At 38.1% G+C, this 25416-nt stretch overlaps 1 protein-coding gene and 1 pseudogene across 1 annotated transcript in view; both read right to left on the bottom strand.

Annotated features, from left to right (window-relative positions):
• The window catches only part of PRIM2 (DNA primase subunit 2), a 324616-nt gene that overhangs the window by 5539 nt on the left and 293661 nt on the right, over positions 1 to 25416 (bottom strand). The window contains exon 13 of the mRNA XM_029944127.1: positions 5266 to 5334. Coding sequence (XP_029799987.1) covers positions 5266 to 5334 — 69 coding nt within the window. The remainder of the gene's footprint in view (positions 1 to 5265; positions 5335 to 25416) is intronic.
• Positions 24649 to 24949, bottom strand: LOC115295845 (annotated as a pseudogene).

Raw genomic sequence — 25416 nt, 5'->3', positions numbered from 1 at the left:
TACTTCAAAATCAATTTAGGAGAATAGAGAAAGCAAACTGTCCCCATCGAAATCCCCCATTTTCACTTAAAAGTCAGCAGCTATTTCCTTTACTCCTTATTTTTAAAATAGTAGGAACATTCTAGATTTGGAAACAATCAGAATTTTCTGTTTCTTTCTTTGCCATTTTTCTTAATTGGTTGCTATCGATGATGTTTTCCTTTGCGGTGGATCATTTTTTATTATGTTTTATATATTGTGTTCACTAGTGAGAAAGGGAAATTCTGTGATGCATTTTCATTCTACCATAGCAGCTTAGGAGTCCCAAAGTACTGAAGGGATAGGAAATACTATCAGTGTAGTTAGCACCCAGAAGAAGGATGGAGGTGGAGGCCTTTATAGGCTACATTACACATTTTGAATTTCATTTTCAGAGCAGTTGGGAAGCCCTTTAAGGGTATTTTTTGTTTTTAAAGCAGTTTAAAATAGAGAAACATGATTATTTTAGTAAAGATCATTCCAACAGCTGTGTGGAGGGTAAAGACCTGGAAGGGTGTGTGTGTGGTACAGTGGGAGAGGAGTTAGGAAGCTACAATGATCCAAGTGAGAGCCGAGGATGGCTTCTAGCCCAGTCCTCTGACTGATATCCATAACAACGATCCTGAGTTATTATAAAAGACCTTAATTGTATTTGGTATATCCTGTTTAAGATGGCAGGCAAATGTGATAGAATTTAATAAGATTTCTGCAAAGATTTATATGGTGGGAAAAATTATGCTGATATTTGGAAAATAAGTATCAAGAATGACTCAATTTGCTAAAGAAATGATTTTCAATTACAATTCAGAGATTAATCCACACAAGGCCTAGTGTTTTCCTTTACGCATGGAGCATACCAAAAGGAAAAAACAGACCACAGTATTAAACACTGCTCCCTAAAAATACGGAGGAAAACAGATTTCGAGCAGCCTAGATTTTGACATCTACTAACAGACTCTCTCTCAAACATTTGCTTGGAATCAACATGTTCTGCACACAATGACCTTCACGCAAACACAGTCTCATATTTCTGCCACAGCAAATGTAGATTTTGAAGGGATGGAAGTAATATTGTTTTACCTATGGGATGTTTGGGTTTTAATCAAGAGATTTTGCAATGACAGCTTATAATGAGGCAGCTGGTATTACCAAAAAAGCCATATGGAACTATCATAGTGTGGCTGTAAATGGTATCAATTAACTGGTTCATTTTCAAAACTTTCGTTAAAAATGAGTTTGATTGCAGAGTCCTCAGGAAAATAAACATAGCTTTAAAAATTTTTGTTAAGGGGGGCAGGCAGCATGGCAGAAAACTGACAATAAAAATGGATTCTAGTTTTAATTCAATGAGAAAAAAATAACAGATATTGACAACTAAAAATCTATAAGGAGATATCTAGTGAATTCAAACAGCCTTTTTATTCCATGGATTTTTATGTGGCTTAAGTTATATGTGGGAGGATTTAGACATACATCTTTTCAGTATCTTCACTAATCTAAGGCAAGTTTTAAAACTGCCCATAGCAGTAATATTCCTACAGGAATAGAATACTCAGTAGATACTACAAAAGCAGATATGGGAACTAAAAAATTTCTTCTTACTTTTTTGTGATTATGTCACAAACTCAATGTTTAAGTCTAATTTTTCACATCTTATTTTTTACAAAAGGAAAGAGGTTGATAAATAGACCTTAATTTGTGGAAGTTCTGAGGCATCTTATTGAAAAGAGTCCACAAATAATTAGGAACACTTCTGAAATTAAAACTCTCAAGCTGAGTAGGCAAATTAAGGAACACGGTCTTTAAGGAAAAGGTTAATTCAAAACTGGCGCTGAGAATATCAAACGCATGTGGCGTATCTGGGGAGGTTCCTATGTTGCTAAACTAATGAGAATTTTTGCTTGTTTACTATTTTAGTGAGGTTTATTTAGTCCTTTACGTTTTGTGAAAACAGAGTCTCTATGGCTTTAAATAACAGTAATATTTTCAACAGTCAGGTTTAATAGAAGACTCCTAGCAGACAGGGGTGGGGGCGGTGCTGGCTCTCCAGATCTCCTGTTTACAAACTGTGATACCTTGGGCAAGTCATATAGAATTGCTGGTTTTCAGGTTTGGTTTTTGTTTTTTGTTTTTTTTACAAATAATAATGGTTGGATCATGAATCTAGACAAGAAAATGCTAGCGACCCGCACAGTCATGGTTAGGCTTATAAGCTTTCATGACTTACTTGACAGTCTAATTTAAATCCAAGTCCATCTCTTATAAGCAGTATGACCTTACACAGGTTGCTCAGCTTCTCTAAACTTTATTCATAAGTGGTAATAAAAATAGTAGTAGTACTGTAGTGTGGGTCAAAGTGCTTAGTGCTATATGTGTTAAGAGTTCTACAGATGTTGGTTAATATTACTGTGTTCATTATTGGTAATGTTATAGGACATATTTTTCCTATGAAACATTTTATAAGAGATTCTATTATATAACAATAGAAAAATTATTTCATAAAGACTAAATAGAAAAAATAAAAATGATTATAAAACAGCATAGCATGGTAGCTGATGATGAATTCAATGAATGCAACATCTTTTGGGGGAGGGTCACGGATGACTCCCTAATAACACGGATGAAACCTAATAAGTAACAGACTCCCTAAAAATGCACATATACACTCACAGAAAAAGTGTCTCAGGAAGTTGCATGGACTTTTCAAGTCCATTCTTGGAAGTCTGTCCTAGATAAGGAAGCCATGATCAGGACCAGTAGTTGCAAACAGAGCAGGGTCAGTGGTCTGAATTTCACCTGCAGATGTATTCTACTGACTTGCATACAGGTCTTAAACTGGTCGATGTGAATGCCTCTAACAGGATGTGAATTCATCAGCACACCATGATGCCTCCCAAACTCTCGTATTAATCTCAGCCATCTTCGAATTCTTTTCTCTTGGGAGAATGACAGAAGGAGAGGGAGAGAGACTCTTAAGCAGGCTATATACTCAGCAAAGAGCCTGATGCAGGACCTGATCTTGGGATTGTGAGATCATGACCTGAGCTGAAATCAAGAGTTGGACATTTAAATGACTGAATCACCCTGATGCCCCCACCTTCACTTTTTTTTTTTAGATTTTTTGCCTGATCTCTGTAGGCCTCTTAGTTGTGCTCCCTTCAGGTCTGTGTCACAGCTTGGTAATTCTCACAATATTTCAAACTATTTCATTATTGTTAGATTTGTTACGGTAATCTGATGTTACTACTGTAGTTGTGCTGGGGCATCAGAAACCATGCCCATATAAGATGCCAAATGTAAACGGATAAATGTTTTATCTGACTCCTCCACTAACTGGCCATTCTCCTGTCTCTCTCTCTCCTCCAGCCTTCCTATTCCCTGAGACTCAGCAATACTGAAATTAGGCCAATTAAGAACCCTACAATGGCCTCTCAGCATTCAAGTGAAAGGAAGAGTCACACATCTCTTACTTCCAATCACAAGCCAGAAATGATTAAGCCTATTGAGGAAGGCATGTTGAAAGCTGAGATAGGCCAAACGCTAGGCTTCTTGTGCCAATTAGCTAAGTTGTAAATGCAAAGGAAAAGTTCTTGAAGGAAGTTAAAAGTACTACCCCAGGGAACACACAAAACAATAAGACAGCAAAAAAGTTTTGTGGTTTGGACAGAAGAAACACCAGCCACAAGATTCCCTTAAGCCAAAGCTAATCCAGAGCCAGGCCCTAACTCTCTTCAAAGGGAGCTACAGAGGAAAAGTGTGAAGCTAGCAGAGGTTGATTCCTGAAGTTTTAAGGAAAGCATCATCTCTGTAACATCAAAAAGCAAGGTGAAGCAGCAAGTGTTAATACAGAACCTGCAGCAGGTTATCCAGAAGATCTAGCTAAAATAACAAATGAAGGAGCTTCACTAAACCAACAGATTTTCAATGTTAACAAGAGAGCCGTCCTATGGATGAGCACAGAAAGTCATTTCATGATATGGAATGTACTCCTGGTAAAGATGTTGGGAAGACTGTTGAAATGACAACAAAAGATTTAGAACATGATATAAATTTAGTTGAGGAAGGAGCAGCAGGGTTTGAGAGAACAGACTCCAATTTTGAAAGACGTTCTACTGTGGGCAAAATGCTATCAAACAGCATCGCATGCCACAGAGAAATGACTCAAGAAAGGAAGTCAAGTTGATATGGCAAACTTCTCTGTTGTCTTATTTTGAAACCAGCCACCACCACTCCAACCTTTAGCAACTACCACCCTCAACAGTTAGCCATCAACATGGAGGGAGGAACCTCCACCAGTAAAAAAAAAAAAAAAAAAAAAAAAAAAAGATGACTTCTGAAAGCTCAGATCATGGTTAGTGTTTTTTAGCTGTAAAGTATTTAAGGTATGTACATTTTTTAGACACAATGCTATTACACACTTAATGGACTACAGAATAATGGAAACATCAAGTGGCATCTATACTGGGGAAATCAAAAATGCATTTGGCTCACTTCATCAGGATAGTCTAGAACCAAACCCATAATATCCCCAACATATACCTACACTCCACAAGCATGGGAAAAGAGGCTCACGAGTTAAAAACTAAACACATTTCCCTGAGTCCCCTATAGTCATGGGTCCTACATGTAATGAAGTTCAGCCATGCAGGAAAATATGAGATATAAGAGTCACATGAGGTGGCAGCAGAAGTAAGACAGTCAGACTTTCTACAGGGAAGACGGCAAATGCCTCTGGTTTTTCTAGGCGCGTGGGGGCAACTGTTCTACAGCTGCTCCAAGACTGGCCAAGGCCGTTGGTCAAATCTGGCCCTCTAGCTGTTTTGGTAAATAAAGGTCTATGGGAACAGAGCCATGTTCGTTCATTTATATATTTGTCTGTGGCTGCTCTGGACCAAAAAAGCAGAGAATGGTAGTTTTGACAGAGACCTTATGGACAATAAAGTCTAAAATTTTTACAATCTGGCACTCCTGAAAAAGCTTACTGCCCCTTGGTCTCATCCCTAGGCGTGAAGTGGTGGTTGGCAGCTGTAGTAGATTAAGGTTTTCTCCTTGTTACAGTATATCTGGGTCTGTAGATTCCTAATTTAATTCTCTGGCCCATCTTTCAATTTTATAAGCTACCTAGTACCGTGTGATATTTTCACCCTTTCTGTGAAAATAGCTGGAGCTGCAACTAAAAATCCTGAATGAAACACAGAATAACAACAAAACAAAGGATTAGGCCATAAAGTTTAAAAATGTACTTACATTATGTGTCATCTCGAAGTACTTCTGACAGGCTACTTGGTAATGTGTCCCTTTTACTAAATCCAAAATCTAAAATGAATGGGAAAAAGAGAAAGCAAAATTAGAAACTAAGTCTCTCTAAACCACTGTAGCTCATGGTTGTTGGCCTTTTCATAATTGTTATTCCAGACAGGCAATGCATTAAATCATGTACCATGTTGTACTTTTGCAGCCTGGGCACTGAGATAATTTTGACATTACACGCTAGCCACTTAGGTCGGCATTAAGCTACAGATGACAAGAGATAGTAAGTGATCTTTGTGACCTACCAACTGTGAGTTTCGATAACTTTACCTTGACAACGAGATGAAAACAGATCGTAGTATTATGACTTTGACAGTTATTGTCAGATCATATTGCAACTTCTCTTCCAAAATTATAGATATAAATCTAGTAATCTAAATGATTGGTGAATGAAGCAATCAGGTATACTATTTAGATTTTTGTTTTCCACATTACCAGTTTATACAGATGCAGCCCAAAATATAGCTGTGTGGCCTTCAGGAAAATTTAATGTAAGTCCTTTGGACGAGTGTCTGTGGAGAGGGAATGCTTTTACCTTCAATCAGATTTGTTCTTTTTTTGAAATGAAGTTATTTCTGGTAAAGCTCAGCAGAATATGAGAGTGAACAGTCTATTCTGAACACCTATTAGGAACATCATCCTATCTTTTGTAAATACAACTTGCTTTCCAGTTCTGCTTCGTGTAATCTCTTCAGAGCGGTACAAACTCCCATTCTTATCAAAGTTTCATCACCTCCTCTGCCAAATAAATAAAATGTATATTTGGCCTGTTTATCAAACACAGTAAATATGCTGGAATTAAGAGATAGCCTAAAATGAAGGGGAATATAATTCTGGAGAAATGTTCATTTCTATGCCCTTTCAAAAGGCTGACCTTCCTGTGACAACAAGAAATGTACATGAAGTCTCAAATCCCTGCAATCCTCATTATTGAATATAGCTTACATCTTTTGACAGATATATAAAATTATTACAGTTACAGAGCAGGAGTCATACAGGACTAACAGTGTGCTTAAAAGAACTGTTTTTCTCTTATTGCCTTATAGATTACATTTCTGAGGTCACCTTTTATTAAATCCTTTATGGAAGATCTATACAAATGCCAACCAATCACAGCACCCAGGATCCTGAATATTTGACTTGTCCATTTTTCTCGAATTCATTAGAGCAGAAATGAAAAATAAATCAATTTAAAATAAATGGCTATAAAGTTTTAAAATTGAAAAAAGCCACAAGTTTTCAAAGTAATTGTAACACTGAGCTCATATTCTCCAATGTTTTTACAAACAGATGTTCAAATTGTATTGAGATAAACTTGTAATTGATTATTTGCAAACATTAATGATACCATGAAGGAATATCTGTGACTTGCAATTTTGGAGAAGCAAAGCCTTCAAACTTTAGTTAAGTTTAAATAATGCCATATATTACCTGAAGAGAAATAAATTCACAGAAATAAACAACTCAAAGTTCTTTTATGTAAAAACACAATAAACCCAACATCATATTCTATGTATATACATATTAAGATATATATTTAAATATATATATATGAGCTTATATACATATACTTAAATATCTTCCTTGGAAAGTAAATCTGTAACATTATATACATATATTCTATACATATATTTGGGAACATTTTTTTTTAACTAAAAAGGATTTTTTAATTAACTTTATTTATTTTGAGACAGAGATAGTGTGAGCAAGGGAGTGGAAGAGAGAGAGAGAAGGGGAGAGAAAATCCCAAGCAGACTCTACACTGTCAGTGCAAAGCTTGACCTGGGGTTCAAACTCATGAACCATGAGATTATGACCTGAGCCAAAACTGAGAGTCAGATGCTTTACCAACTGAGCCATGCAGGTGCCCCAAGATTTAAAAAATATCTAGTTGAGGGAGCCTAACTGGCTCAGTCAGTAGAGCATGCAACTCTTGACTGTAAGTTCAGAGTTGTGGGTTCAAACCCTATACTGGGCATGGAGCCTACTTTAATAAATAAATATTAAAAATTAAAAGTAGTTGGGTGATATACATTAAAAAATGGACACATGAGCCTCAAAAGGAGAAAAGCTTATGTATTTTGAAATTTTAGGTTCCATCAAAATTAAATTTGGATTAATCACAGATCAACCCCTCCTCTCTAGCCTGCTCCACTCTGAGAAAAGGCTTTTAACAAAAATCATTTAGTTTTCCTTTCACTTTTTGCTTTATTTTTCTAGGACGAATTGCTTTGTGAAAATTTCTTGCAAATCCAGAAATAAATCATTCAACCATCATCAATCTCTAAGTAACTTTACTGATCATGTCAAAGCCTGTTTGGGGGTGAATGAAAGTTTCTGCACATATGTAAAGGTATAATGGGGAGGGGAAGGCAACAGAATGCTTTTCGTTGCCTGAAAAAGCTATTCAAAGAAAGACCAAAGGAGAGGATCTAGGGAAGGAGGAAGAAAACCCTTCATAGTAATGGGACTGTGGGAACAATATATGAACTACTAGAAGAAAACCAAGAGAAAGACTTTGAGACTATTAGATATTGACAGGCATTACTTTCATTTCAGAGAGGAAGAAATATATCCTCTTAAAATAGGGATGTATTTAGTGGGTACCATTTACTGTGGGAAGAATTAAAAAATCCTATGCAATTTATGATTTTGTTTTCCTGAGGAGGAATATGTGAAACATTAACTAAAAAAAATCCAGTAACTAATAAACATATATACTTTAATTTCACATTATTTAGATTACAGATATATAGGAGGAAGAAAAAAGAGAAGGATGTTATGGACCAATGAATGAAGTTTGGCTTTTTCTCTGAGTAAAATGGGGTGCTCTTAGCACAAGAGTGACATGACCTGACACTATTAACAGGATGAGTCTGCATGATATGCTGGAAACAACCTAGAGGGAGGAGAGACAGAAGTAGGGAGCTCATTACTGGAATCCAGGGAACACACGGTGCAGGCTTCGGCTGGGGTGGTAAGAGCAGTGGTTAGAAGTGGTCACATTTCCCACTTACTGGCCATAACCATTTTAGCAAAACAGTTCTACACAAAAATGCTTAATAGGAACCTATTCCCTAATGTTTTAAAGTAATTCATTACCTATTACTCAACACTTTCCCATTCTGACTGACTTCCTAAGTAAAACTAAGTAGTTGAAGAACTCAGTAAAATGCAGGGGTGGCCTGGGTGGCTCAGTCAGTTGAATGTCCAACATCGGCTCAAGTCATGATCTTGTAGTCTACTGGGTTTGAGCCCTGCATCGGGATCTGTGCTGACAGCTCAAAGCCTAGAACCTTCTCAGGATTCTGCATCTCCCTCTCTCTCTCTGCCCCTCCCCTGCTCACACACTCTCTTTCTCTTAAAAATAAACATTAAAAAAATTAAAAATACTCCATAAAATGCAATATGTAAGTAACAAACTATCATGTAGAATGTAGAATACCAAATGTAGAATACCAAAAATACCACTTACTAGTCACTAAACAATATGAGTAACAAATAGATACTTCTCATGCAATAGCCAGTGAGTAGGACAGCTGAAATCTGTGTCAGACAACATCTTACATGCATACCCCCTCTGCGGACTTCAAAATATTCACAAGTGATTATGACGCTCTACCATTAAAATTATATATATATTTATTATTTTTAAGTTTACATCCAAGTTAGTTAGCATACAATGCAATGATGATTTCAGGAGTAGATTCCAGTGATTCATCCCCTACATGTAACACCCAGTGCTCATCCCAACAAGTGTCTTCCATAATGCCCCTTGCCCAGTTAGCCCATTCCCCTACCCACAACCCCTCCAGAAACTCTCAGTTTGTTCTCTGTATTTAAGAGTGTTCTACCATTTCTATATGGAGGGCAACTTGGGACTTTTCTTGCACCTAATTTTCTTAAATTATTCTGATAAAAACCTCACTAGCAAATGCTATACTAAGATAGTCTACAGGTGTGCCGAGGACGGCACTGGTATAATTTGTCAATGGGTTGGATGACTCCAAGGCAGAAAATACAAAGCTAAAAATCAAAAGAAAAGAGAACTGAGGCATCAGCATATACTAAAATCAGTTTGTGAAACAGGCGCAAAAACTTGACAAAGAAAACACCAAAATCCAAGGACAGATGCGAGAGGTAAACTGTGGAAAAGAATTCTAGATCAGGAGCTACATTCTCACAATATGTTTTACCTGTCCTTGGAAAGCCTCTCTTGCTTTTCCGAAGGTGGGCCACTTATGTTTTAATGCAGTACTGAAAATGCTCACTGCTGTCACAAAGGCTGGACAGGGGTGGCTGGCATGCACAATGACTGTGCTTACTGAGCCGTCTTTATTCTTTGAAATTCAGCTTCTTAGCAATGGTTGGGCTCATTTAGAGTTTAAATTTTATGTGTAGTTATAATTCAAGTAATCATTTTTTTAAAAGTGCTGAGTTCTAACAGAAGAGCCCATGTCCCAGGCCAGTGGACATATATGTTTGATTCATAGACAGACTACTGTGAACCTGAAAAAGACTCAGAGTTTAACCAAAAGTGGTGTGCTTTTCTTTGAAACTAAGAATTTATCTTTGATGCTTTCAAGAATGAAGAAATATTGGCTGTGGTAATATTTTTATAATGTGTTAATTTTGAATTTACCTACATAATCTTGTTTTTTTTTTTAAATATGCTTTGGGCATAGGGGAGGTACATGGGGAGTTATTTCATATTGTGCTTTTTTATACATTGTGTGTTGGAATCATGTATAATAATAGGACAGTAAAAATTTTTAAAGCAAATGAGATGCTGGGGGAGCCTGGGTGGCTCAGTTGGTTAAGTGTTTGACTTCAGCTCAGGTCATGATCTCACGGTTCCTCGAGTTCAAGCCCTGAGTGGGGTTCTGTGCTGACAGCCTGGAGCCGGGGCCTGCTTTGGATTCTGTGTCTACCTCTCTCTCTGCCCCTCCCCCACTTGGAGTTATGTACTTTCTCTCTCTCTCAAAAATAAACAAACTTAGAAAAGAATGAAATTCTGTAAAGAAGCCAGAATGAAGATGTAGTTAGGCAACAGTACTTTTTGGTAGTGTTCATTCAGCCAGTCGCTTCTGGCGGGTCAAACATCCATCCTCCTAAATTGGCCTTTGCACTTCTTAAAGGGATAGCTCCACAAGGCTCCAGTACAGCAGGCATGGACTGGTCAGAGAAGAGGGTCAGAAATAAAGCAGGTGAGGGAAAGTAATGGAGATGAAGAAATGTAAGGAGGAAACAAAAAGAAACAAACAGGAAAATGAAAGAGCCAGGCAGAAAAGGAAAATGTAGGAAGCCAGAGGAATGGGGTAAATGAAATGGAATCCATAGCTTCCTATTTATGTGGCTGTAAACACCAAAGTATAACTTACAGCTCACAAAAGGTGTTTCATATTCCATTTTGGAAGAGCAAGAGCACACACCATGATTTACTCTGGTATATATCAAAATAAGTGTTGATTCTGATGGCTAGGCTAGAATAGTTTTTCTTTTTCTTTTTTTACATTTATTCATTTTTGAGAGACAGAGTGCAAGTGACGGGGGGCGGGGGGGTGCAAGGCAGAGAGAGAGAGGGAGACACAGAATCTGAAGCAGGCTCCAGGCTCTGAATTGTCAGCACAGAGTCCAATGTGGGGCTAGAACTCACAAACTGTGATGATGACCTGAGCCAGTCAGACGCTCAACTGACTGAGCCATCCAGGTGCCCTTGCTAATTCTGCTTTAAAAAAATATAACCGAACAATTTGAATAATTGTATCAAATGAGGCTTATTTGAAAATAGAAAAAAATTTTTTATTTATTTAAGAGATAGAGAGTGTGTGCACACATGTGAGTGGGCACACGAGTGAGCAGGAGAGGGGCAGAGAGAAGAGACGAGAGAATCCCAAGTAGGTTCCATGCTCAGTGTGAAGCCCAACACAGGGCTCGATCTCATGACTACAAGGTCGCAACCTGGGCCAGTATCAAGTCAGACACTAAACCGAGTGAGCTACCCAGGAATCCCGAAAATACAAAATTGTTTAAAGAAAAATTTCTATGAAGATTTAAGACTACTGCTCAAATGGAAATTTGACTTTTGATTTTTAACACTAATATTTCCAGGCTAAAGTATAAAATGTCAAGTGTAAAAATCCACTTATTGTTCTATTCTAGTTCACCAGTGATCAAAAGGCTCAGAAAAAATTAAGAGCAGTGATATCAAACTACATTTTGGTAACTAATATTAACCTTGCCCTTTTTATATTTTTAATTATTTTTTAACAGCTGACTGAAGTCCACCATGAAGAATATTAGAGATTTTTTTAAACAATGTGCTTTGTCATCTTTACAAGAAAACATCATACTTGTATTTGTTAAGTTTGGTAAAAGCATTAATTACACTTCATCTACCTCGTCATCCTCAAGGCAAATAACTATTTTGGTTTTGAATTGTTTTGCTTTGAATTCTAATACAGTGGTTACCCAAGATACTCCTGCAGTGGAGGAGGGGGGAGCATATTAGGTGATATTTTTCTTACTTCTCTGGTGACAGATCATGGCTCATTGACAAACATAGGGTACACACAATACTGATGGGAAATCTTTATATTTACACATACACAAACACACACATAAAATAGAAATATAGAAAAAAAATCTAAATAGAGACATAGATAACATTTTATAACTTTGAGCCACACTTCCCTCTTTCTTCCTAATGTTCTCTACTATTCTCTGCCATCTGCAGCTCCCTCTGTGCCCTTTGCTTCAGAGCCTGCCAGTGAGGTCCAGATGATTCTCTGGCAGCAAAACATAGCCACCTGCCTGTCCTTGGTGAGTCAGGTGCTGCGCAGGTAGGTGTGCTGTGCACCAATTAGACATACAGTTAATCTGTCTCTAATTCAAGGTCATATTCTGTCTTATTTAAAAGTGATAACAAGCTTGTTTCTTCGTAAAAGCTCAACCTTTCAAAAGTAGACCAGCTGATATTTTTCCACTTCATTTCTAACCATCCTTTATTTCAAAGGTGAAAGAAACTGTGGTAGAGATGCAGAGTCTGGAACATTTTTGAACATATTACTTTGCTCCTATTTCTCACACACTCAGCATAGCTTAGCCAGCCGCCACCTTTTATCTCTGCTGTGACCTTCATTTATTGGCAGATCAGGGGCAAGTTTCCCTCTCTTGAAGATGTACTTTCACTCATTTAAAACATTACATGCCAAGAATTTTTCTGACTCACTCTTCATTTCTATAAACATAGTTATCTGACTGAATCGATTCCACCTCCAAATGTCTCTAAAAACATACCCTTTCCTTCTCATTGTTCAGGCCATAATCATTCTCTTTTTACTGAAAAGCTTCTTGACTTATTCTTTTCTTCACTCAAGACAGCTTCCAAGCTGCCACCATAACAACTTTTATAAAATAAAATCTAATCCTGGCATTGCTGGCTCCCAGCCGAAAACGGGTCACAAATTCATTATCATCCAAAAGGCCTTGTTCATCAGGCTCCAAGTCTCCGTCTCTGGGCCCCTCTCCTCCTCTGCCGGGCCTCTGGGGTCCTCACACTCTAGTCTAGGTCCTCCCACAGTGTGTTCTTTGGAATTTTAGCTCACAAAATCCTCATGACCGAGAGGTTTTCTTGTCTAATACCTGTTTGGATTTGGGACAATCCAGAATAATCTAAGTTTCTTTATAGCAGGATTGACCAGGATGGTGTTCTTCAAAATAATTTTTCTCCACAACCTGTTCCGTAGTTCTCCCAGGACTAGGGCTCCTCAAAGCACACACAGACAACCTTGTCTACACAGGCTCATCTATTCTGTTTCCTTGTCTTGGCTAGGTTCCTCTCACCACACTTAATTTGTTCACTGTCTGTCTCCCCCACTAGAACAGCCGAGGTCTCCAAAAAGGCAGAGGTCTTGTGCCTTGAACAGTAACTGGAATATAGTCATCACCTTGTTATCACTTATGGATGCTGAATGAATGCTGTTCCTTTTGCCTCAGAAGCCTCACTTCCCTCCACTGGGGAAACTCGTACTCAATTTTCAAAAGCAATGCAATGATCACTTCCGACAGGAAGCATTCTCTGAGGTCACACTTCTCCCTCGGCAGACCCTGCCCTCTAATTCTACAGCTAGCGCTTTAAATGTATTTTTATTAAAGCGTTTATCACACTTTCTTAATGCCTTTTGGCTCCATTAGACTAAATGCTCTAAAATAGTTTCTTAATTGTTCTATTTCCAGTTTTGAACATACTGAAAACTCAGTGACATGTCAAGTGCTCAGTAAATGTTTATTGAGTAACAAAATATCCTCACCAAAGCAACTTACTTCTGTTTAAATCAGTCTTAGAACACTGTTACTAGAACCTTTTCAATTAGTTGCTTTACATTTCTTTCTGTCTCTTTGGTGGGGAGATGGATGGAGTAGCAGAGCAAAAAAAAATTATGAATCTCGTTCTCGCACAAGGCGTTAACAGAGCTTGAGAGGTTTCTCTAGTCATATCTGAAGACAGTTTGGAGAAGAGAATGAAAATAATATATCACATTAACTTGAATCCAAATGTAGAAATCTGCCATTGCTATATATAGTTATACACATGCAGGCAAATGCTAATATATGCAAACACAGAGCGGCCTCTGCCAACGCCTCTCAGATAAGCTTTCAGACTATGAACTGATTGAGTGAGTCATTCATTTGCTTTCTCCATTCATTCAGCCCACATTCATTAAGCTCCTATAATGAACTCCAGGCACTGTAGTTAGAGACTGGTTTTATTCAGAAGTAAGACACCATTTCTGCTCTCAGGGAGGATAAAAGCCACAATGAGTCCAGAGGGAAGGATGATAATAAGCAGGATGTTACAGAGGAGGAAAGGGAGGAAAAGTGATCAAAATTTCCAGAGGAGGGACCTAACGAGTGAAATTATAATACGTGAGTGAGAATTATCAAGATAAAGAAAGGGGTAAAAAACAATCCAGATGCAAGGAATAACATGCAAAGGAGGCACGGAAACTGGACAGCGAAGTGTTTAAGGATGGGCAGAAATTAAAGCCTATTAGATTACTTTGGCATTGTGTGAAGGACTTTTGGGGGAAAGAGAGACTGAAAATTAGGAATTAAAGTGACATGACATCCTAGGTTATGAAAGACAGGGAGATGAAAGAGGGAACAGATTCAAGAACACTCAAAAACAGGCAGGAGTCTTGAACATTCTCCTGACTTCTGGCTTGAACATCTAGTGTTTCATTCACAGTCCGTGGAGACTATGTAGTGGACTCTGTGGTATGCTGTCTACATCTCCCTTCCTGAGAGCGGCCTCATCCTGTGACTGGTTGCTGCAGTGATACAAAGGCCAAGAGCCCTTGCTCCAATTAGGAACAACTCTGCAGGGTCATCCCAGCCTCAGAGCTCCCCGAGGGATCAACCACCTTGTCCTTCTGCTCAATCCTGTCTTCACTCCCTGACAGATCTGGATCCTAAGAGATCCCCGATGAACCTCTTTGCACCAAGCAGCACCGTGAACCAAATCTGTGACACAGTCCAATTTATTTTTTGCTTGTTAGTTTTTGCAGGGAGAGGGATGGAAAAAATATGAATAATAATAATAATGATAATAAGCTACTATGTATCAGATACTGTGCTGGTTCTTTTACTTATCTGCTTTCTAAATCTCTTCATGTGTGTGTATATATATGCAAACACATTAGAAAAAGAATGATGATAGCTATTTTTTAGGTCTTTGAGAAGCCGCAAGAATCTGACTAAAAATGTGAACCTCCTCAGTTGGAAAATGTACTATGCCACAATTCATAAATCCTGAAATATTCTCACAAGTCAGCCAACTACTAAATAGAAGTGAGGCTTTCTGGAAGGTGTATGACACTCAAATTTGATAATCATATTACATTACTCCCTATTATGTTTTTTTGTACAATATAAAAATGCTAATATTGAAAATTTCTCATTGTCTTTTAACTTACTATATTTGAATAAAGGTTTGAATCATTAATAATAGGTACCCAAAAAGCATTCTTGAGAAGCTATTAAACTGCCACCCAAAATACTGAATTGCTTAGCGCAGTTTAATACTAACATTTGGGTTAAAGGATTTAAGCTTTAAGGGAACATCAACAACTACGTGAACTTGGAATAAGAGGAGGAAGGGAATAAGAGGAAAGGGGAGAAGAGAGGACAAATGAGAACATATATCTAAAGTCTAGTCAGTTATATGGATCAAAGTATTGCCAAACATCAATCCCATCACTCACTAATTAAAACTCTGTTTAAGTATTCTATTTTTTTGCCTAATATAAACAAACACAAGCCAGTTCAGATTGTACGTCCTATGATCTTTATGAGAATGATGAAAATTAGTATAAATAACTATTTTCAAATATCTTATAAAAAGAAATGTATCCTATAAGACATGATATTTAAACGGAAAATAGAATCTGTCATTTAAAGGTCCAAAGATTAGAGGATTAAGAGAGAAATATGTGTAAGTTTACACATATATAAGGATCTACATACATGTATACATACAGGTTTACATACACATATGCACATATAAAAATAAAGATTTAGAAATAGAAACTAACATGAAATACATTGTAAGCTGATGGAAAACAATACCAGGAAGTCTGAAATGGCTTAAAGCTAAGCACACTAGGAATCTCTAACACTTGCTATATGAAGTAAAGTTAGTTATTTAACTTTTTGGATACATTAAGTCTGCTTATCTTAAAAAAAGGAGAGGAAGGTTCTGGTACAGTACTCTATAAAATGGATCATGAAATAGAATTAAGCTAGGAGACCAGTTATGTCTATAGGCAGACACACTAGATTTTATTATAAGTATCATAAGTGACAGCATCATAGGCTACTGAATGAAATTACTCTATAGATACAATTTTCATGTAATGAACAAATAAAAGAATTCTATAAAGAGAAACAATTATAAACAGGGTACTAAATTTCCTTTTAAGAAAAACTGTCTTCTATTTTAATGCAATTTTAATAAAAGTCAACTTCAATAGGTTTGGCTAACAGTGGCAAATGTTATTTGACTTTTGAAGTGATTTTTCTTTGAAACATCTTGAACAATATTAAATAATCTTCAAATCACCATTTATTTTTGGGGTGCTTGGGTGGCTCAGTTGGTTAAGCATCTGACTCTTGATTTCAGCTCAGGTCATGATCTCACAGTTTGTGAGCTAGAGCCCAGTGTTCAATCCCTGCTTGACGCTCTCTCTCTGCCCCTCCCCAGCTCACATACGCTCTCAAAACATATAAACATTCAAAATAACAACTAAAAAAATCCCACAAATGACCATTTGTTTTCAATCTATAAAAAAGGAAGGACATACACAGAAATACACTTTTTTTAAATGTTTATTTACTTTTGAGAGAGAGAGAGAGAGAGAGAGAGAGAGAGAGAGAGAGAGAGAGAGAGAGAACGTGAATGGGGGAGAGGCAGAGAGAGAGAGGGAGAGGGAGACACAGAATCCAAAGCAGGCTCCAGGCTCTGAGCTGTCAGCATAGAACCCAATACGGGGCTCAAACCCACAAACCATGAGATCATGACTGAGCTGAAGTCGACGCTTAACCAACTGAGCCACCCAGACGCTCCCAGAAATACATTTTAGATATTCAATGATTTGATAATAAATGATAAAGCCAAAAAATACAACCACATCCTCCTCACCCCAATTCTAATGCTCAACTTCCAAACTTTTCCTTAATGCAGTTCTAAGATTTACCAAGAACAATGTACACATCTTCAACTACAAGAAAAGCACAGCTAAGTGCAGCAATCTAAGTACTGTTCTCATCAATCAAAAGAGACACTCCTAGAGATGAAATAGACAGAAAAACTGCTCTTAAGAGCAGTTATTGTTCATAAAGTAATGGACAGACTGAATACAATCTATTGACAAGTACTCCTTACCTAAGAAAATTATAGGAGTTTTAGATAGTTCAGATTTATATGAACATTAAGTAAGGAGTCATTGAAGTTTATCTTTGCCATAAAATCTTCTTGATATAGTGTGATATCTGTCTCTTAAACTGTCCGTTTTGAGAGATTTCTTCATGAAGAGGCATTTACCAGTTTGATATTTAATATGGTCACTAACTTCTTGAGAACTCTTGTACTAGGAAAATGAAAGGTTAACCAACCTCTCAGAAAGTAAAGAGCATACATGTTTATATATTTCATAATTTTAGTATCACTATTAAGTTTCTCAAAAGCACCAATTAGATTCGCTTTTCAAATTATTGGTGTGCCTGGGTTGAGCATCCAACTTCGGCTCAGGTCATGATCTCGCAGTTCATCAGGCTCTGTACTGGTGGTATGGAGCCTGCTTGGGATTCTCTCTGCTCCTCCCCAACCTGAACATGCGTGTGCTCTCTCAAAACAGATAAACTTAAAAAATATATTATTAATGGTTATGCCAATTAAAACTCCTAAAACACATTTTCTTCCTCTTAAAAAAAACCTAAAAACTAAAATGAGAAAAAAGTTTCAAAAACATTAATACATAAGTATATTTGTAAATAATGCATCATTTCAACTAAAATACATGAAAAATATCTATACTAATTTATGAGTCAACATGTAAAAGTAAGTATCAGTTTTAATAGGTTGAACACAGTTGTAATGCTAGAACCAAATTAAAATATGATATGGAAATAGAATCTAATCACACTGATACTTAATAGTCCCAAGTACTCAGTAGTCCCATGTAACTATTAGAACATTGTTCTCCAACAGAAATATAGTGAATGACATCTCTAATTTTAAACTTTCTATCATTAAAAAGGTAGAAACAAATGAAACTAATTTTAACTTATTTAAATTAATATTTGCCATTTTGATATGTAATTAATATAGAAAGTATTTGAGATATTTTAGAATGCTTTTTCACTTAAATTTTTGAAACCTGGTATATATTTTACACTTATAAGTGGTGTACTAGAGCTGACTCAAATTGGCTTCTGAGAATTGATTGTGCATGATCACTTTGCAAGTCAGGGTTTTTAAAATCGGCCACAGCAGGAGTACTTACATTAAGAGAAATCAGCAAATGACATAAATCAAGGCTCCCCTACCCCACCCCCATGAGCTCACTTACTAATACACCACTGCCTTCAGTCTATCTCAGTTTGGACCAGCCACATTTCAAGTGCTAAAAAAATCAATCACTGGGGCGCCTGGGTGGCTCAGTCGGTTAAGCCTCCGGCTTCGGCTCAGGTCAGATCTCACGGTCGTGGGTTTGAGCTCCGCGTCTGGCTCTGTGCTGACCGCTAGCTCAGAGCCTGGAGCCTGCTTCCGGTTCTGTGTCTCCTTCTCTCTCTGCCCTTTCCCCTCTAATGCTCTGTCTCTCTCTGTATCAAAAATAAATAAAACATTGAAAATAATAATAAAAAAAAAAGAAGGCTGAGGACAAATTTGGAAACAAAAGTAAATTTCTTTAGAAAAAAAATCAATCACAGAGATTCTTCTTCGTCTTCTTTTTAATCTTTAGCTATTTTTGAGACAAGAGTGAGTGGGGGAGGGGCAGAGGGAGAGAGACAGAATCTGAAGCAGGTTTCAGGCTCTTGAGATGTCAGCACAGAGCCTGATCTGGGGCTTGAACTCACAAGCCGTGAGTTTGTGACCTGAGCTGAAGGTGGACATTACCCAGGTGCCCCGATCACAGAGATTTTTGATCAAGATGGTGGAACAGGAGGATACTGTGCTCACCTCGTTCCACAAACACACCCAAACTGCAACTGCACATAGAACAGCTCTCTCCGAAAACAACCGGAGGAAGAGCAGAACAGCTTTCCACAATTAAAGATATAAGAACAAGTCACATCGAGATGGTTAAGCGAGGCAGAGGCACAGTTTGGTCAGGGCCCACACCCTTGCTGCAGCAACCCACCAGTGGGAGGGATGTCCCCAATGCAAAGATGTCTGAGGCATAAGGGGTTCAAGCCCTACATTGGTTATGCCAGCCCTGGACACCTGCACTGGAAAGATAAGTTCCCATAACTTGGGGCTTTAAAAATCAGTGGGGCTTAACTCTGGGAGAGTCAAGGGGTTACAGGTTACAAAATCGCTTGCTCCACAACCTAGCACAGAGGCAGTATCTGAAAAGCAAGCGCTCTGGCCGTACATGAAGGAGGTTTACTGGCTAATTTTAGGCATGTGCAAGAGGTGAAGGCATCTACAGGAATTTTATCTGGGATGGGAAGTACTGACAGGCACCACTTTTGGTACTCTGATCAACATTGCTAGTCACCCCGCCCCAGCGTTCCCCTGCAAACCTGCCCACCCCGGATGTACCACCAAAGTGGCCCCCACTCCCATCATATCCAGTGGGTGGTGTCAGCCTGGAAGCAGCCGCTGCCCCTAGCAGTAGCCCCACCCATCAGTGTGCCTGTGGCAGTCATGACCTAGCTACAACAGGAGGGCACATGCAGCCCATGAAGGGTATACCCCCAGTGGGCAGGCTTCTGCTGATTGAGGGGACTGTGCTTAGGAGTTCCAAAAGACACCTTTTACATAAGGCTTCCATTAAGAATGGGAGACTCAGCTGATCTACATAATATACAGTAACAAGACAGAGAATCAGGCAAAATGAAGACATAGAAGAGTATGTTCCAAACAAATAAACAAAAAAACCCAAGATAAAACCTTAAAAAAGAACAACACTGACAATAATGGGGAGATCAGCAATCTACCTGATAGAGTGCAAGTAATGATTGTTAAGGACGCTGGCTGAACCCAACAATGAATGAACACAGTGACAATTTCAACAAAGGAAGAAAAAAAAATCAGCTAAAGAATATAATAATTGAAATGAAAATTAGAGTAGAGGGAGTCAAAAGATTATAGGATGCAGAGTAGATCAGTAACCTTATAGAGAGTAGAGGAAATCACCTAAGCTTAACAGCAAAGAGAAAAAACAACCAACCACAACAAAAAAAACCAAGGATAGTTTCAGGGACCTCTGGAGCATCAAGTGTACTAATTCACATATGTACAAAAAAAGAATAGACAGAAAGAAGCAGAATATTTATTTGAAGGAATAATAGCTGAAAACTTCCTTAATCTGGAGAAGGAAAGACATCCAGATCCAGGAAGCATGAAGAGCCCCAAACAAGATGAACCCAGAGGTCCGCATCAAGACATGTAATTGTTAAAAGTGTCAAAAATTAAGAGAGAATCTTGAAAGTAGCAAAAGGAAAGCAAGTAGTTTTATACCAGAAAACCCCCATATGATTATCCACTGATTTTTCAGCAAAAAAGTGTGCAGGCCAGAAGGAGGTGGCATGATATATTCAAAGTGCTAAGCGGAAAAAACCTACGACAAAGGATACTCGGCAAGGTTATGTTTCCAAATTGAAGGAGAGACAGTTTTCCAGACAAACAAAAGTTAAAGGAGTTCACCACCACAAAACCAGCCTTACAAGAAATGTTAAAAGGACTCCTTGAGACAGAAAAGAAAAGGCTGTGACTAGGAGAAACTTATGAAAGAAAAAAAATCTCAACACTCTGGTTTCTCTTCAAAACAAATCTTTTACCTTCTACAAGAAAGAAAGAGAGAGAGAGAGAGAGAGAGAGAGAGAGAGAGAGAGAGAGAGAGAGAGAAAGAAAGAGGGAGGGAGAGAGGGAGGGAGGGAGTGAGGGAGGGAGGGAATGAAGGAAGGAGGGAAGGAAGGAAGGGCAAAGGCAAAGGCAAGAAAAGAACCTCACGGTAAAAGCAAACGTATAGTAAAGGTAGTAGATTAAACACTTTATAAAGCTAGTATGAAAGTTAAAAACCAAAAATAGTAAAATCAACTATAACGATTACTTGAGGAAAACACAAAATAAAAAGTTGAAAAATCGGACTTCAAAAACATACAACATAGCGGGGGTGGGGGGATGTTTTTTAAATGCATTTGAACATAAGCAATTTAAAGCCGCTGGTTGTTATATATGAACCTCATGGCAACCACAAACCAAAAACCTATAATTGCTCCTTGAACAGTTCCTTGGAGCTCCTTTCCATCTGCTAGATTGGATGCTGCCCAATTTATCAATCAATGAATAAAGCCAGGAAGATCTTTAAAAATGTACTTAGTTGATATTTGTTCAATAAGTTAATGGCAGGAATGGAACCCAGACACTTCGGGTTCTAGGTCTTTCTCACTGTTTCTGAGGAACATGGGTAAGTTCCTTCTGGTCTGAGCCCCACTCTCTTTGTGTTGAGCTCCTGATCTAAATAGTTTTTTCCAGTCCAGGATTAACGGGCCAATCTAGACCGACAGGAGGCTCTAACAGAGGGCCAGTCCTTAGTCCATGAACTTAGTCCACAGTCCCAGTCAAGGGTTTAGCAGGTAGCCTTAAGCTGGCTGATGATTACGTCTAAAATTGGAGTTCTGTGTCCTTGGTTCAGTCCATAGTCCCCATTTGCGGAGGTATGACAGTTCAGTCTCTAGTTCCACTTTGCAAAGTGCTAGTGGTATACACCTAAGGCCTTTTCTTGGCCAGTCCACAGTACCATCTCTTTGGTTACTGCTCATATACACAGTCCATTTCCTTGGTTACTACTGGTTTCTGTTAACGTGCATATGAGGCAAAATGATTAACAGATCTGTTGTTAATGGAAGTCATAGAACCCACCTAACTCTAAGACTCTCATACTAGGATAAACTGGTCATGGAATGGGTTAGATTGACATTAGGTTACCTGCCAACCTCTAAAAAATTTCTATGCAACAAGGTACACTGTAAAACACTCCAAGTTCCCAACCCAGCAGCACACCCCTTTCCAGGTATTAACTTGGCTCCAAGAAACCAAAGGCTTAATTAAAGAAATGGGATCCTCATATTTCAAAACAACTGAGTCTATTACCATCTGGCACAACTGCTTATTTTATATTTAAAAACGGTGGCCCTAGAAGCTGCAGATATCTATAAAAATATATAAAAACTTATGTCAAAAACTTATTAAGACAACCTAGAATTAAAACGCCTTTACAGGGAATATATAAATAGACCACAATGCTCTTGTAAAAAGTGCACTTCAAAGCAAGGGTTCTCAAATCAAACAAATAGGATACTATTTGAATTTTTTTTTAACATTTATTTATTTTTGATAGAGAGAGACAGTGTGATCAGGGGACGGGCAGAGAGAGAGAGAGGGAGACACAGAATCCGAAGCAGGCTCCAGGCTCTGAGCTGTCAGCACAATACCCGATGTGGGGCTCGAACCCACAAACTGTGAGATCATGACCTGAGCCGAAGTCGGATGCTTAACCCACTGAGCCACCCAGGCACCCCATAGGATACCTATTTGAATTGGTATGCAGAAGCCTCCAAAAGCCTGTAGGATTCCAAAAGAGCACCATTGAATGATTCATTGCAAAAGGCTAATAAAAAGTTAGACTTAAGAGACACTTAAAAGACTAAGGCTGATATGACTTCTGCTCCCCTCAATCCCTCTTTACCTGAGTACTCAGAGTCTTTGACTAATAGTCTATCTGAACTACCTTTCCATTCTGAAAAGACTGTCATAATAGAAAATCTACCAAGCTAATGACTTTACAGATGCCACTATATTTACTCTTAGAGGATCCTCATATGGGCCCCTCCCAGAGTTGATAGAACTCTAGAAATTCTCTGATAACCTGCTACCAGTTACTCCATTAAATTGCCAAGAGGAATCTAAAATTAAAATTAAAAGAAAATCATGCCAATAATGGACCTACACTCTGAAACCCACTCACTCTGGAACCTACAGATGGGATCCTGGGGAAACTGGCAAAAGCCACTGAAGGGAAAAAAATCTTACCAAGGTCAACTCTCCTGGATCTCTATCTGTAGTGCTCAGTTGAGAGATGGTAGAATTTCACAATGTCCCTTCCTTTACAAATTCAGACCCACTGGTTATTGATCCTTTCTCTCTCACAGACAACTATTTGCTTCTTGTATGTCTCATTTTGTGTTCTGATGACTTGGCTTAGCATGTCAGATTAGGAGCACCCCAAATATGGCAAGAGAGAAATGATGGTAGCATTCCACTTGCAGTTTGGGCCCCACTATTTTTAGACCCTGAGGGGAACTGTTGAAGTCTTTATTTTGACTATCTTTGGGAATGGCTCTGGATCTTGGGAGGATTCTATCCTTTGCACCCTCTTTGGGGACATGTCTTGCATCCATAGAGTTGTTCGATAATGCAAGAAGTTACTTACTCTTTGTCCGGCTAAAACCTGACAAAGATTTTGAAAGGAGTTTTTAAAGTAGCTCTACTGACAGAGATTGGGCAAACTGAAAGCTGATACTCAGAGCCTGACAGGAAGTTTCTTTCTAGACCTTGTCACCTAAGCTAAACATATGCAGGGGTAAAGACGAATATTCCAATGACAAAGCTCTAAATCTAGAATATAGAATTCTGTTGATTTCCATCTTCATTGAAGATCTTCTCCCTGATATAAATAAGCACATTGAAGATAATGTAGTTGCACGGGTGGGTAAGGCCTTTGAATTCAGGTTGCTACTCAATTCACTGAAAAATTAAGAACTCTTCTAGTCTTATAAACTGGGTCTTTACCAGGACAGAGAATGCAGTTCTAGAAGCAATTCAAAGCCACTCTTCTTTTCAGTCAATACCAAAACCCCTATTCACCTCAGAAGGCTAGTTAAGTACTGTAAAATTCTGAATTTAGGAAACAAAATCTCTGCTTAGAGGGACATTCATTCTTTTTGGGGTCCTTGAAATCCAAATGTTCTAGTACACCTTATTCAGTAACTCCTATGTAGGCCACCTCTTCAAAATGCAAAGTTCAGGGAGGAATTCTTATCAGAAGATTAAAAAAAAGGTGGGGGAGGAGTATTTGAAAATGAGGCCTATGAAAATATTAAAAGTCTTCTCCACAAATGAGTAAAAGCTTTAGGCATCTGAGCAGGTAACCTTAACTTCTACCATCTGCAAGAAAGAGAATTTAGATCCAACTCCTTTTTAATAAACTAGTGAGTTTTGCATTACCATACCTGACTCATGGCTAAAATTTTATTTTTATTTTGCTATTATTACTTTTTTGAGGAATTAAAAAAGGAAGTTGTTTATTGAGGGCAAGAGAATACAATCAATATAAAAATCAAAAGCTTATCTGGCTTTCACTGACTTTTCTTTCTCTGCTTCTGAAATGGGGGTTGGATTTTATTTGTACATTTTCTGAGGGTCCAATCTGCTCATGGAATCCTTTATTTGGGAGGAGGAGCTGTGGGGCAGATTCCTTAAGAGACTCTTCTGGAGAACTCTCTTTGGGTGGGAGTGTTGCTCAGTGTTGCCTATTTCTTTCCCTTGTGCTTCATGTATACTATAAAATAGTCATTTTATTTGATGGTGAACCCAACCACTAGCTAAAAGAAGTTCTGGAAGCCACTATGGGATCCTGGCACTGGTTTGGGTCCTTCATTATTTTGTCCACCGCCAGAGGATCTTTATGATTTTCCAAAAATCCAGGAAACTCCTTTTCCATGAGTATTCTCAGGTGACTCCCCTTTGTTAAGTAACCTTATCCCCAGCAAATTTCCCTTTGTGAAATTTGAACATCATGGTTTCCATGGCATGTTCCATTAAAGATGGCATTTTGGTGGCTGAAGTCTTAGTACCGAGTGGGTCTGGGGGGAGCTCATGCCTAACCTCCATCAGCTCTCACCTCTGCTGAGAACATTCTTATGGCTAAAATTTTAGAATAAGATATTTGTTTGCATCTATTAATATGTTTAGGTTGGTTTATGTATAAATGTTGTAGTTATGTCACATTTTTCTACCTCCAGATGGTACTGCCAGAATTTATTTGTACAAGAGCTCTATTCGATTGGCTTAAAGAAAAGTAAGTGCCTATAAAAGACTCAGAAATACTGAAACCAAACCAAATACTTTCAACTAGCTTAAGTTTGTTACTCTAATTAAATTAGGTATGTTGTTAGAGTTATCAGCATCAAATAATAGTGCATACGAATGACTTTTATTCTACCTGGTTTACTAGTCAAATAAGTTCATGTCATTTGTTACAAAAAATGTCAGCAAGAAAAATAACTTAGCAGGAAGGA

This window comes from Suricata suricatta, chromosome 7 (genome assembly GCF_006229205.1).
Source record: "Suricata suricatta isolate VVHF042 chromosome 7, meerkat_22Aug2017_6uvM2_HiC, whole genome shotgun sequence".
Taxonomy (NCBI): Eukaryota; Metazoa; Chordata; class Mammalia; order Carnivora; family Herpestidae; genus Suricata; species Suricata suricatta.
The sequence above is the reverse complement of the archived record's forward strand: the minus strand, read 5'-3'. Positions and strand labels throughout refer to the sequence as shown.